The sequence below is a fragment of the Prionailurus viverrinus genome, chromosome B2, assembly GCF_022837055.1.
Source record: "Prionailurus viverrinus isolate Anna chromosome B2, UM_Priviv_1.0, whole genome shotgun sequence".
NCBI classification, from domain to species: Eukaryota; Metazoa; Chordata; class Mammalia; order Carnivora; family Felidae; genus Prionailurus; species Prionailurus viverrinus.
Window position 1 is genome coordinate 79904092 of NC_062565.1, and position 14358 is coordinate 79918449.

The 14358-nt window shown below is 34.2% G+C and overlaps 1 protein-coding gene across 1 annotated transcript in view; it reads right to left on the reverse strand.

The window, feature by feature from the left end:
- Window positions 1-14358, reverse strand: part of RNGTT (RNA guanylyltransferase and 5'-phosphatase) — a 315799-nt gene that overhangs the window by 205918 nt on the left and 95523 nt on the right. Inside the window, exons 10-11 of the mRNA XM_047858895.1 lie at window positions 9710-9781; window positions 4351-4515 (exon numbers count right to left, since the gene is read on the reverse strand). Coding sequence (XP_047714851.1) covers window positions 4351-4515; window positions 9710-9781 — 237 coding nt within the window. The remainder of the gene's footprint in view (window positions 1-4350; window positions 4516-9709; window positions 9782-14358) is intronic.

Here is a 14358-nt window from a genome sequence, read left to right on the forward strand (position 1 = left end):
TTTTAATGTTTTTATTCATTTTTGAGAGAGAGAGAGAGAAAGACAGAGAGAAAGAGAGAGAGTACCAGCAGGGGAGGGGCAGAGAGAGAGAGGGAGACACAGAAAGCCAAGCAGGCTCCAGGCTCTAAGCTGTCAGCACAGAACCCAACACGAGGCTCAAACCCAACAACTGTGAGATTTTGAGCCAAAATTGGATGCTTAACTGACTGAGCCACCCAGGTGCCCCCCAAATCAACAGCTTTCAAATTTAAAAACTTGTATAAAGGGCATCTGCTAAGTCCTACAGGTAACAGCACCCTTAATAGTTAAAATAGACTTCCTGTTCCAAAGAAAAGGAATAAATATGGCTGTATCACTCTCACTACCTGTATTCAACATTAAATAAGAGGCTCTTAGCCAGTATAAAAAGGCAAGAGAAAAAATAAAAAGGTATCCAGATTGGAAAGGAAAACTAAAAGTGCCCTTTTTTTTTTTTGGTTTTGTTTTGCAGAGGACATGACTGTCTATGTAAAAAGATATGATGGAATCTATAAAAAGCTAGTACATGGGAACCTGGGTGGCTCAGTTCATTAAGAGTCTGACTGCAGCTCAGGTCATTATCTTATACTTCGTGGGTTCAAGCCCCATGTCAGGCTCTGTGCTGACAGCTAAGAGCTTGGAGCCTGCTTCAGATTCTGTGTCTCCCTCTCTTTCTGCCCCTCCCCCACTTGTGTTTTCTCTCTCTCTCTCTCTCTCTCTCTCTCTCTCTCTCTCTCTTTCTCAAAAATAAATAATTAAAAAAATAATCTAGTAAAGTAATAAGTGAGTTAGCAAGACTGCAAGAAAAAAATCAATATACAAAAATCAATGTATTACTATATGTTATCAACAATTAAAAATTGAAAATTTTAAATACTATTTATAATATATCAAAGAGTGTGAAATCAATCTGAAAAAAGTCAGATGAGTAAAACCACAAAAATTTCTTTTTTTTCTATTTTATTTTTTTAATTTACTCCAAGTTAGTTAGCATATCGTGCAATAATGATTTCAGGAGTAGAATCCAGTGATTCATCCCCTACATATAACACCCAGTGCTCATCCCAACAAGTGTTCTCCTCAATGCCTATCACCCAGTTAGCCAATCCCCCCACCCACAACCCCTCCAGCAACCCTCAGTTTGTTCTCTGTATTTAAGAGTATCTTATGTTTTGTCCCCCTCCCTGTTTTTATATTATTTTTGCTTTTCTTCCCTTATGTTCATCTGTTTAAACAAAAAAATTTTCTGAAATTAAAGACCTAAATAAAAGGAGAGAAATACCAGTTTGATAAACTGGAAAACTCAACACTGTTAGGATATCAAATCTTCCCCCCCAAATTGATCTATATATTCAATGCAATTCCAATCCAAATCCCAGCATGCACTTCGTAGATACTGACAAACTTATTCTAAAATTCACATGAAAATGCTAAGGCCTAGAAAGTTGGAAGGTTAATCCTATCTCATTTCAAGGTTTAATCTGAAACGTAATCAAGACAGTGTGGTACTAGTGTAAAGACAGACAAATACAATCAAGGGAACAGAACAGAGTCTAGAAAAAGACCCAGACATTCCATGACAACTTAGTTTTCATAAAGGTGCAAAAAGCAAGTCAATGAAAAAAGGGCAGTCTCTTCAATAACTGGTGCAGAAATAATTGGATGTTCATACACAAAACAAACAAAAACCTATCAAGTGACTAAAAATAACTCCAATGTCTAAAAATAACTCAAATGTCTAAGACTTATGGAATAGTTAAATTATGGTACTGATAAGATGAAAATCTTTGCATCTGTGAAAAAAAAAGGAAAGGGGGGACTATCTCTACATACCAATACTGGGGTAAGGGGACTCAAAATATATTAAGTAAAAAAAGCAAAGAATAGAATAAAAGAAAGACAGAATAAAAGCATAGAATGGTGTGTTAAGAATCATCTCTTGGATAAGGTTGGTAAGAATAGTAAATGTATTTGCTTATATATGCATAGGAAAATTCTGATGGATACAGTTATAAGCTAATGGCAATGGTTATTCTTCTGATGTGATAAATGAATAGAAAACTTTCATAGAAACTTTTTGCTGTGTGACTTTAAAAATTTTATAAACATATTAATCCATTCAAATAATTCTTTTTTAATTGGCCTTCAAGCTGTAAATACAAACAAGCTGTAAATACAAATAAGCTGTAATCTGAGAAGCTGCTATTTGTTTTTACTATTTTGGATGCTGTATTCTAATTATGTATACTAAAGTTAAAAACTGAACAACTCATTATCTCTTCACTGGACTTGACAGATCAAATGACAAAATGAGTAGGTTGTTAACAGAGCTATGTTAAGTCCTAAAATCAAAGTTATCTCCAAGATTTTATAGATATATACAAATAAAATTCTATTATTCTACACATTTCTGTGCATTCTTCATAGTTGTAAATTTTGTTTAAATCCACATAAAAACTAGCATTCCTCATAAAAAACAATACATACTTCTCTCAAAAATGCTTTATTATTCATAATATCACTATTTCACCCATTCCCATTAGTAATGATAAAAATAGTAAGAATCTCTACAGCAATCATCTGTTACATGTAGCTACTATCCTATAACTGGTGTTGCTGTAGTCTTACCCTTTAGACCAACTCTGCTACAAAATGTGCTTTTCTTCTTTATTACATGGAACAAAAAAAAACCAACAGAACTGGAAAATGAGAGGAGGAAGTTATACTTAAAATTCCACATACTAGAATTCTTTTAATTTTTTTTTTAAGTTTACTTATTTTGAGAATGCACACGCGCACGTCAGCAGGGGAGGGGCAGAATCCCAAGCAAGCTCCGTGCTGTCAGTGCAGAGCCTGATGTGGGGCTCGAACTCATGAACTGTGAGATCATGACCTGAGCCGAAATCAAGAGTCTAACACTTAACTGACTGAGCCACGCAGGCACCCCTAGAATTCCTTTAAATAAAAGAGTATCTTAGAATTTTTAGGGGTTATATAAGCTAAGTGTTTTAAAAAAAATAACAGGTTTTTCTAGTGAAAAACTACATGAAAAGTTGTTCAACCTGCTTCACATCCCTTAAGAACAGTTCTTATAGTAATCCACTGCAAATATTTCTAAGTAGCACTGATTGTAACTAAAGAAACTGTATGATCTAAGACATTTTCTTAAATGTTGAACTTGAATTATGACAGCACAAGCTGTCAAGTTAGTTTTTTTAAAAAATGAATGCAAACTGAAACCATGTGGCCTCTGCTCAACTTTTACACTGATTTATAATTTAGAAAGTGTTTCTATAAGAATGCATTGCTCCAGTTAGCAAATTTTCACCAATGACATAGTCCATGTTAAGTGTCTATCAACCTTATCCTTACCCTTACCCTACAGATTGGGCAGGGCACAGAAATAGATACCCCTTTAACATCCCTGCTGCCAAAACAGACACAAAAGGCAAGCAGTGAGCTGTAGGAAGATCATGGCAGCAGGGATCAACCAAGAGTTCCATGCCAACCAGGTGTTATGCAAAAATTCCATAAAAATAGAATAATAACTTTATATTCATTGACATGAAAAATGATAGGCACTGGACAGTGCTGGGATTACTGTAGCTATTATATCCAAGGGCTCATGGACATGAGCAGAAGCGGGTAAAATACTACAAAAATTTACATCATCTAGCATGTGGGATTATATTAGAAAAGAGTTTAAAATGCATACTTGCAGATGTTGCTATACTTCCTATATTATTCTATCATAACCACCCCTTCTCCAAAATATAATAATTTCATGTTGCATCTTTACTGTCAAATATTATGTAGTAGTTAAAAATAATGAGACAAATCTCTAAGCACTAACCTGGAAATATTTCCAAGCCACACTGTTAGGTAAAGAAAACAACAATCCCAGAATGATGCATTTTAAGTGTCAAAACAACAGAAAGAAACAAAAGAAAACCCTCAATATATGTACGTATGCAAATGCTTTTTTAAATAGGAGTAAGTACCAGGTTGGTGACCTTCAGAAGGCATAACAGGTAATTTTCACTCTATCTCATTCTTTACTGTCTACAGCTTTTTAAAAAACATAACATAGACCAACAGCCATGAATCAAAAACTATTATGAGAAACAAGAAAGGAACCTAGTTTAAGTTTCCATCACTGAGAATCTTACTCTGGAGAAGATTTGGGAATTGCACAAGTTTGTCCAGAATAGTGCTATATTCAATTAAAATAATTTCTGGAAAAATCAAGACAACTGGGCAGTAATATGTCATTCATAATCCTCTCACAAGCTAAATTATGACACACTGTAAGGACTAATTAGAAAATTTTACCTTTCTTGAAGTATAGATGTCAAAAAATGGCTTATTTCTGACACTAAATGGTTCCTGTGTTTTGTCAATGAGCCCAGTCTTCATTTTTTCATGTCGAGGACTTATTATTTCTCTTTCTATACACTGCAGACGAATATTAAAATCACAATCTCCAACTGGCTGTGCCTGAATCAAATGAGACAATTATTTCAATTTCAATACTAAAAACTATTTTATCAGCATAATTATTAAAGCCATCACAATGTACATAGCAGTCTATGTAAGGAGCATCTTTAAAGTTGTCCAGTGCAGATTGCACAACCACATGTCAGTCCTAATTTGACTAATAAACACACCTAAACACATACACATAGACACACAAGAGTTATTTATTTTAAAATTATAAATGCATGAAATAGTATAAGAATGATACAATATTCTCCAATATAAACTGAAGTTTTCACATCTGAATTAAAGTGTTAATATACTGACTAATCATTTTTATTATTTGAATTAGTACAATTATATGAACTAATAAAACCGGTATGAAACTAAAATCCACATAATTCAGGAAAGTATAAGCAAATAACATATCAAAATAAGCAACACAGTCGCCTATAATGTTTTTTGTTGCTTAAAGTGCTAATACATCAACAAGTAGAAAATAATTATTAGACAAATACATTCTCAACTCTGAAAACTAATCTAGAACAAAGTTTCCATAATATATTCAATTATACAGTTATAAAGTTCTCTATATACAGTATATATACAACAGGGTCCATATAAGTGGTATCTATGATTTGAACCATGAAATAAAAAGAGTGCATATACTTTTTACATAAATTGAAGGTAGGGGCTTAAACTATCCAAATGGTATAGACAAATATATTTTATAACACTTCATCTGGTGACAGTATCATCCAGATAAGTAACATCACCTCATATCAAGTACCCCTCTTTTTTATTTTGCAGATGGGACACCCTTCCATGAATTTTTCTCACCTTTTCATCTTCTTCCTCTTCCCTAATCTATATCACCCAACCTAACGTTTATACAACCTAATGCTTACAAAAGGGTGGCAGCATTTGCTTAAGCTGTAGACATTAAATATGCCTCGAGAATGACTTTTTCTCAGCTTTGAAAGGATGACAATTTTGATACTCAGCAAAGAATAATAAGCCCTAGATATGTTCCCTTTACATAAAGGCATACAACTGTTTGTAAAAGGTATGTATTGAAGAAATGTTAGTCAATGATCACAAAGTTCATGTGTAATCTTTCCCATACCACCTACATCATCAATAAGGCTGAAAAACCTGAAATGTTAGGCTTATTTATTATACCTATTAGATGAATTCAGATCCCTATAAAATTAATGTGGAACAAGTAAGTCCTCCTTTTTTAAATAAAAAGCCTAACAACTGTTTACAAATATGTAAGTTGTCTTAATTCTCTCCTAAATACTTTTCACTTCAAAGTATGTATACATAAATTCATCAAAACAACAAGAAAAAACTGAAAACAGGTTCATCTGCAAATCTATGCTGCCTATACTAAAGGAGGCAGTTGATAGATAGATGGTAAATCATTGAAAACAGACAACAGGAAGAACTCAGTAACTAACTGGCCTTCTAGTTTTGAATTCTTTCTCACTTCAAAATACTATCTAAGCTGCCACTGTAGTTCATCTTTCAAAACAATAAAAGTGTGAGCCTATCATGAACATAACTAAAACGAATCAATAGTGCCCTATTATAGAACTAAGCTAAAATGCCTTATTCAAATCACCTGACCCCAATCCATTTGCTTTTCCTGCTGTGTCCCATATCTCCCCAGACATCAAGTACACTAACAACCACCTAATGCTCCTGACATCCATGATTCTATCCTTCAAAATTAATCCATGTAACTTTCTCTATCTGCAAGTCAACACTTCAGTAACTCAACTACACCCTGGCTAAACTGAAATACTCTCACTTCTCTAGTGCCTTTCATACATTTCTATATCCCTAACATACCTGCATTGTTGTTATACTATCATAATTCTTTACATTTATTCCTCGTCCATGAGTCCAGTGGTCCACAAATTTCTCTTGATTTTGTACCCGATCTAAATACATACCTAACAAATGTTTATAATATATGTATGTTAATTTCTAATGAATTGCATACATGTACAACTGTATATGTTATAACACAGACAAAAACTGAATACATAAACACAAACATAAAAAATTTCTTCTCAAATCTGTGATAACAGCCTTCTTTGGAGGCCAGTGTACTCCATTACAAACTCCCTGCAAGCCAGAAATTATGTCTTATTCACCTATGTATATCCAATACCTAGAACAATACATATAAAAGATGATTAATGAAATTCTTGTACAAAATAAGGGAACTAAAAAGATTTTTAACGATTATTTAAAAAAATGACTTTTTTCTAATAGTGACCTTGACTTCGTGATTCAAAATAAGCTGGCTAATCATCAAGGCTCCATAATAAATTAAGGAATTAAATACATGATGGTTTCAATTATAAATATATACTAATATCAGAAATGTGGGGGAAAATGTGACTTTAAAACCAATGAAATATGGCAATAGGCACTCAATAAATATTTATTGAGTAAATAATTAAAGCCCTAGAGAGTTAAAGCATAACCTAATCATATCACAGCAAAATATGGATGAATTTCCTAAACGGGATGCAAAAGCACAAACTTTCAAGTCCAGTAAGTTTGATTTCATTAAAATGAAAAACTTCTGTGCATCATTAGATACTGATCTGCAAAAGATATGGTCACATACATAACCAAAAAAGTATTAGAATCCAGAATAATTAATTCCTACACATTAAGACTGACAACCAAATAACAAAATTAGAAAATTATTCAACTTACAATTAAATCACACACTAAAAAATCCAAATAAGTAAAAATGAACGTTTGAAATGCCTTAACTTCATTAGTAATATGGGAAAAGCAAATTAAAACAAGATCAAATACCATTTCATACGCATCCAATTAGCAAAAATTTTCAAGTCTGATAATACCAACTGTGGTAAGCTGTTACACCTACTTCTGAGAGGAATTCAACAAGGTAGCAAATACACCTAAAGTTGCCAATTCAGAGTCTCTGTGATGTAGGTTTCTATATCATAGGCAGGAGTGAGGAACTGTACTTTTTAAAAACACATCTCAGGTGTTTACATCCCAAGAATGAAAACTGTCCTAGACAAACTCTGATGTATGCACACAAGAATATATAAAACTGTTCAATAGTTGTATAACAGCAAAATATGGAAACCCAAATGTTCAAAAGGAAAAAAATTTTTTATATATTTATGCAAATTAATACTCAATACTAATTAAAATGAATGAACTAAACCTATATGTATTAATACAGATAAATGTCAACAAAATAATGTGGACCAAAATGCTGAATACCACAGTACAGTACAATGGCATTTATATAACACTAGAAACCTCTCACCACAATACCATATTATTTTATGGACACACACATAGACAGTACAAATATTAAAAACATTCATGAAAATAATAAATATCAAATACAGGGTAGAAGTTTCTTCTGCATAAAAGGTCGTCCTGTTTTGGATGAGAGAGGTGTGCACAAGAAACTTCTACTAGATCTGTAATGATTTATTTCTTATCTCAAAAAATAGGTAAAAATGACAAAATGTTAAGCTTCAACATATCTGATGGTTAATACATGTATATTCCTTAAATTATTCTCTATACTTTTGTATACACTGAAACTTCTCATATTTATTTTTTAAAGAATTAGACGGCTATTGTCAAAGTTTCCAGGCTAAGAAGTGAACCTGCACTGAACACATATTAAAGCAGAGCTCAATGTCAAAGGGCAAAGAAGACAAAACTTCTCCAATCACAACAAAACAATGCAACCACCACCCTTCATGTCTCATTATGGGCCAATGAACATTATTCCAAAATCTGTGATAAGGATAGTCAATTCTGGAAAGCATTACTTTTGAGGAATACAGTAATCACAAACACAAATATATATATTGAATACGTATATATATATATTGAAAATTTCCAGGAAAAAAAAAATGCCTTTTTTAAAGTAGCCTGGATTAACGCATCCTGAATCTTGATACTGTAATTTAAAATACATACCCCAGGGGTGCCTGGGTGGTTCAGTCGGTTGAACGTTCGTCTCTTGGTTTCAGCTCAGGTCATGATCTCACAGTTCATGAGATCGAGCCCAGCGTCAGGCTCTGTGCTGACAGCTCAGGGCCTGCTCAGGATTCTCTCTCTCTCCCTCTCTGTCTGCCACCCCCTACTCATATGCATGTGCACTCTCTCTCAAAATAAATAAGCTTCAAAAAATAATAATAAGTAAAATACATACCCCAAAAGAGAACTTTTAAAAATTTGTTATAAATCTTCAAAATCCTAACACTTAGACAACACTTTTAAGTCCAGAATTCTTAATTGCTTTTGGTCTGCTTTGAATACTAAATGACTATGCAATTTGAATAATGTACATCTAGAGAAATGATTATACCTTTTTATAGGTGTACACTGTTGAAAGAGTTTCTTGCATTTATAGAGTCATCTTGTATTGTCTAAATAATGTAGACAGTGATACTAAAATTAAACTAAACAGGCAGATTTGGGGGCTGGTCTAAAACTATAGCATGGGTAGAGAATGTAATTCCTATTTTTTGATATCTGTTTATAACAGAATTTTATATTTTGTTTTAAGTTTCCTGCCTGTACTCATGAATAACATATTTATGTCCCCAAGTTACATGCTCAACACCCATAATCAGCTTCTCTCTCTTTTTTTTAAGTAACAGTAATAAAATTTGTGGATTTGTTTTTTTAAGTGGGTATAGAATAACTAAAACCAAGAGTTTACATCCTATAAAATGCTGTCTTATTTATCAGTTAAACTATTTTTCTTTACTCACCTGAAGTATCTAAAAAAAACTCTAAAGACAAAGAAATGTAAAAAATTATTAAGATTTCATACGAGTAACCTCAGTCACAATTTTTCTTTCCTACTATCTCTAAGGCAGTAACACTTCTTAAAAAATTTTTTAATGTTTATTTATCTTTAAGAAAGAGAGAGACAGAGTGCAAGCGGGGGAGGAGCAGAGAGAGACAGGGAGACACAGAATCTCAAGCAGGCTCCAGGCTCTGAGCTGTCAGCACAGAGCCTGACACGGGTCTTGAACTCACAAACCCTGAGATCGTGACCTGAGCTGAAGTCAGACGCTTAACTGACTGAGCCACCAAGGGACCCCGGCAGTAACATTTTTTAATGTGTAAAAATATAACTATTATCTCAAGGGCAATTTTATAAACTATAAATGGTACTTACATTGAATTTAATTATGTCATATATCAAATACCTAGGAACAGCCTGTCCATTTACTCTGTCAATAATCATTTCCTTGAAAGAGAAAAGAAAAGAAGGTAAGTTTCTTCATATTTTAATGGCAATTTCTTTAATTTGATTCAAACGTAATGTACACACAGCAAGTACATAAATCATATAATATACAACTTGATGAAACATTAAAGTGAACACACTTATACCCAGATCAATACACTGTCTGCATTCCAAAACTCCCTGTCATGAATTTATTCTGCACTAAAAGAAAATGATATGACAATATCTCATTATGCTTTTACTATTTGAATTACTATGCTACATTTTGTTTCATATTTGAATTACTAAGCAGCTATTAGAACAAAGGAACTATAAATTTTAATTCTAAATATGAGGAACATTTTTTAAAATAATTTTGTTAAATCATTATTGCTTTAAATTTTGTTACAGGCCAACTATTTAATCATAAAATCTATAAGTATAAATGGTGTCCTTATTATAAATATAATCCTCATGTAAGTCAAATCCCAAATACAAAATCTAACAGCACACCTAAAGGAACTAGAAGCAGAACAGCAAAGAAACCCCAAGGCCAGCAGAAGAAGAGAAATAATAATGATGATAACAGAAATAATACAAAATCTAAAAAAACAGAACAGATCAATGAAACTAAGAGCTGTTTTTTTTTTAAAATAAACAAAATTGATAAACCCCTTGCTAGACTTCTCAAAAAGAGAAAGAACCCAAACAGATAAAATCACGAATGAAATTGGACTTATCACAACCAACCCCTCAGAAATATAAACAATTATCAGAGAATACAATGAAAAACAATATGCCAACAAACAGGACAACTGGACCACTGGAAGAAGTGAACAAATTCCTAGACACCCACACACTACCAAAACTCAAATGGGAAGAAATAGAAAATTTGAACAGACTCATAACTAGTGAAGAAATTGAATCAGTTATCAAAAATCTTCCAACAAAAAAGAGACCTGGGCCTGCTGGCTTCCCAGGGGAATTCTACCAGACATTTAAAGAAGAGTTAATACCTATCCTTCTCAAGCTGTTCCAAAAACTAGAAACGGAAGGAAAGCTTCTGGACTCATTCTATGAAGCCAGCATTACTTTGATTCCCAAACCAGACAGAGACCCCACAAAATAGGAGAACTACAGGCCAGTATCTTGATGAACATGGATGCAAAAATTCCTAACAAGATACTAGCAAATCGAATTCAACAGCATATAAAAAGAATTATTCACCATTATCAAGTGGGATTCATTCCTGGGCTGTAGGGCTGGTTCAATATTCACAAATCAATCAATGTGATACATCACATTAATAAAAGAAAGGGTAAGAACCATATGATCCTGTCTAATAGATGCAGAATAAGCAGTAGATAAAATACAACATCCTTTCTTAATAAAAACCCTCAAGAAAGTCAGGATAGAAGGAACATACTTAAACATCATAAAAGCTATATGAAAAGCCCCCAGCTAGTATCATCGTCAATGGGGAAAAACTGAGAATTTCCCCAGTGAGATCAAGAACATGACAGGGATGCCCACTCTCACCACTGTAGTTTAACATAGTGTTGGAAGTCCTAGCCTCAGCAAACAACAAAATGAAATAAAAAGCATCATATCTGGCAAAGAAGAAGTCAAACTTTCACTTTTCGCAGACATGATACTATATACATGGAAAACCCAACAGACTCCATCAAAATACTGCTAGAACTGATACATGAATTCAACAAAGTCACAGGATACAAAATCAATGTACAAAAATCGGTTGCATTTCTATACACCCATAATGAAGCAACAGAAAGAGAAATCCAGAAATTGATCCCATTTAGAATTGCACCAAGAACCATAAAATACCAAGGAATAAACCTAACCAAAGATATAAAAGATCTGTATGCTGAAAACCACAGAAAACTTATGAAGGAAATTGAAGAAGACACAAAGAAATGGAAAAATATTCCATGCTCATGGATGGAAGAATAAATACTGTTAAAATGTCAATACTACCCAAAGCAATCTACACATTCAACGAAATCCCAATCAAAATTACACCGGCATTCTTCTCAAAGCTAGAACAACAGTCCTAAAATTTTATAGAACCACAAACGACCCCAAATAGCCAAAGCAATGTTGAAAAAGAAAACCAAAGCAAGATGCATCACAATCCCAGACTTTAACCTCTACTACAAAGCTGTAATCATGAAGACAGTATGGTATTGGCACAAAAACAGACACATAGACCAATGGAATAGAATAGAGACCCCAGAGGGGCGCCTGGGTGGCTCAGTCACTTAAGCGTCCGACTTCGGCTCAGGTCATGATCTCGTAGTTCGTGGGTTTGAGCCCATGTCGGGTTCTGTGTAGACAGCTCAGAGCCTGGAACCTGCTTCGGATTCTGTGTCTCCTCTCTCTGTCCCTCCCCTGCTTGCGCTCTGTCTTTCTCTCTCTCAAAAATAAAGATTAAAAAAAGAAGAAGAAGAAGAAGACCCCAGACCCCAGAATTGGACCCACAAATGTATGGCCAACCAACCTTTCAAAGCAGGAAAAGTATCCAATGGAAAAAAGAGTCTTTTTAACAAATGGTGCTGGGAGAACTGGACAGCAACATGCGAAAGAATGAAACTAGACCACTTTCTTACACCACACACAAAAAGAAACTCAAAATTGATGAAAGACCTAAATGTGAGACGGGAAACCATCAAAACCCTAGAGAAGAAAACAGGCAACAACCTCTTTGACCTCAGCCGCAACAATTTCTTGCTCCAAAGGCAAGGGAATTAAAAGCAAAAATGAATATTGGGACCTCATCAAGATAAAAATCTTCTGCACTGCAAAGGAAACAACGAAACTAAAAGGCAACTGACAGAATGGGAAAAGATACTTGCAAACGACATATCGGATAAAGGATTAATATCCAAAATCTATAAAGAACTTAACCAAACTCAACACCCAAAAAACAAATAATCCACTGAAGAAATGGGCAGAAGACATGAATAGACACTTTTCCAAAGAAGACATCCAGATGGCCAACAGACACATGAAAAGATGCTCAATGCCACTCGTCATCAGGGAAATACAAATCAAAACCACACTGAGATACCACCTCACACCAGTCAGAGCAGCTTAAATTAACAACTCAGGAAATAACAGATGCTGGCAATGATGTGGAGAAACGGGAACCCTCTTGCACTGTTGGTAAAAATGCAAACTGGTGCAGCCACTCTGGAAAACAGTGCAGAGGTTCCTCAAAAAACGAAAAATAGAACTACCTTATGACCCAGCAATAGTAGTACTCAGAATTTATCCAAAGGATACAAGAGTGCTGATTCATAAGGGCACATGCACTCCAATGTTTAGAGCAGTGCTTTCAACAACAGCCAAATTATGGAAAGAGCCTAAATGTCCATCAACTGATGAATGGATAAAAAAGATGTGGTTTATATATACAATGGAATACTGCTTGGCAATGAGAAAGAATGAAATCCTACCACTTGCAACAACGTGGATGAAACTGGAGGGTATTATGCTGAGTTAAATAAGTCAATCAGAAAAAGACAGATACCATACATTTTCACTCATATGTGGAACTTGAGAAACTTAACAGAAGACCATGGGGGAAGGAAAGGGGAAAAATAATTTCAAACAGAGAGTGAGGCAAACCATAAGAGACTCTTAAATATAGAGAACAAACTGAGAGCTGATGTGGGGAGCAGGGGAAAGGGGGAAATGGGTGATGAGCATTGAGGAGGGCACTTGTTGGGATGAGCACTGGGTGTTGTATGTAAGCAATGAATCACGGGAATCTACCCCAAAACCAAGAGCACACTGTATACACGGTATGTTAGCAAACTTGACAATAAATTATATTTAAAAAAATAATAGTAATAATTTTGTAAATCATTATTGCTTTAAATTTTGTTACAGGCCAATTATTTTAATCATAAAATCTATAGGTATAAATTATGTCCTTATTATAAATATAATCCCCATGTAACCCATATGGTCTTTCTTGGTCCCATGTCCCTCTACTATGATCAAAGGGAACAGGACAAGAGAATATATTACATATCATAGCCATTAAGTGGAAAAAACTTCAATTATGCACTTGGACAAAAAAGAGATAAAGGACATTAAACAATAATTACAGAGAGACACTGGGGTGGTTCAACTGGTTATGCGGCCAACTCATGGTCATGATCTCACGGTTCATGAGTTTGAGCCTTGCACCAGGCTCTGCACTGACAGTGCGGTGCCTGTTTGGGATTCTCTCTCCCTCTCCCTCTCTTTCTGCCCCTACCCCGCTTGTGTGCTCGCGCGTGCGCTCTCTCTCTCTCTCTCTCTCTCTCTCTCTCAAAATGAAAAAATAAAACTTTTAAAAAAATTTTTTTAAATTAAAAAGATGATTACAGGTACATAATGCAGTGTTTTATAAAATTTTAATTCTCAAAAATATTCCAAAAATTCTTTCTTTCCTCATATTCTTCCTAAAAAACTAAGCAGGGTTTTTTTGTTTTTATGATCTAATTTCACGACAGAAAATCCACAAACAACCATCTAAAATTACAAAGAACACAATGATTTAGGACAAATATACTTTGTTAAGAAACTAT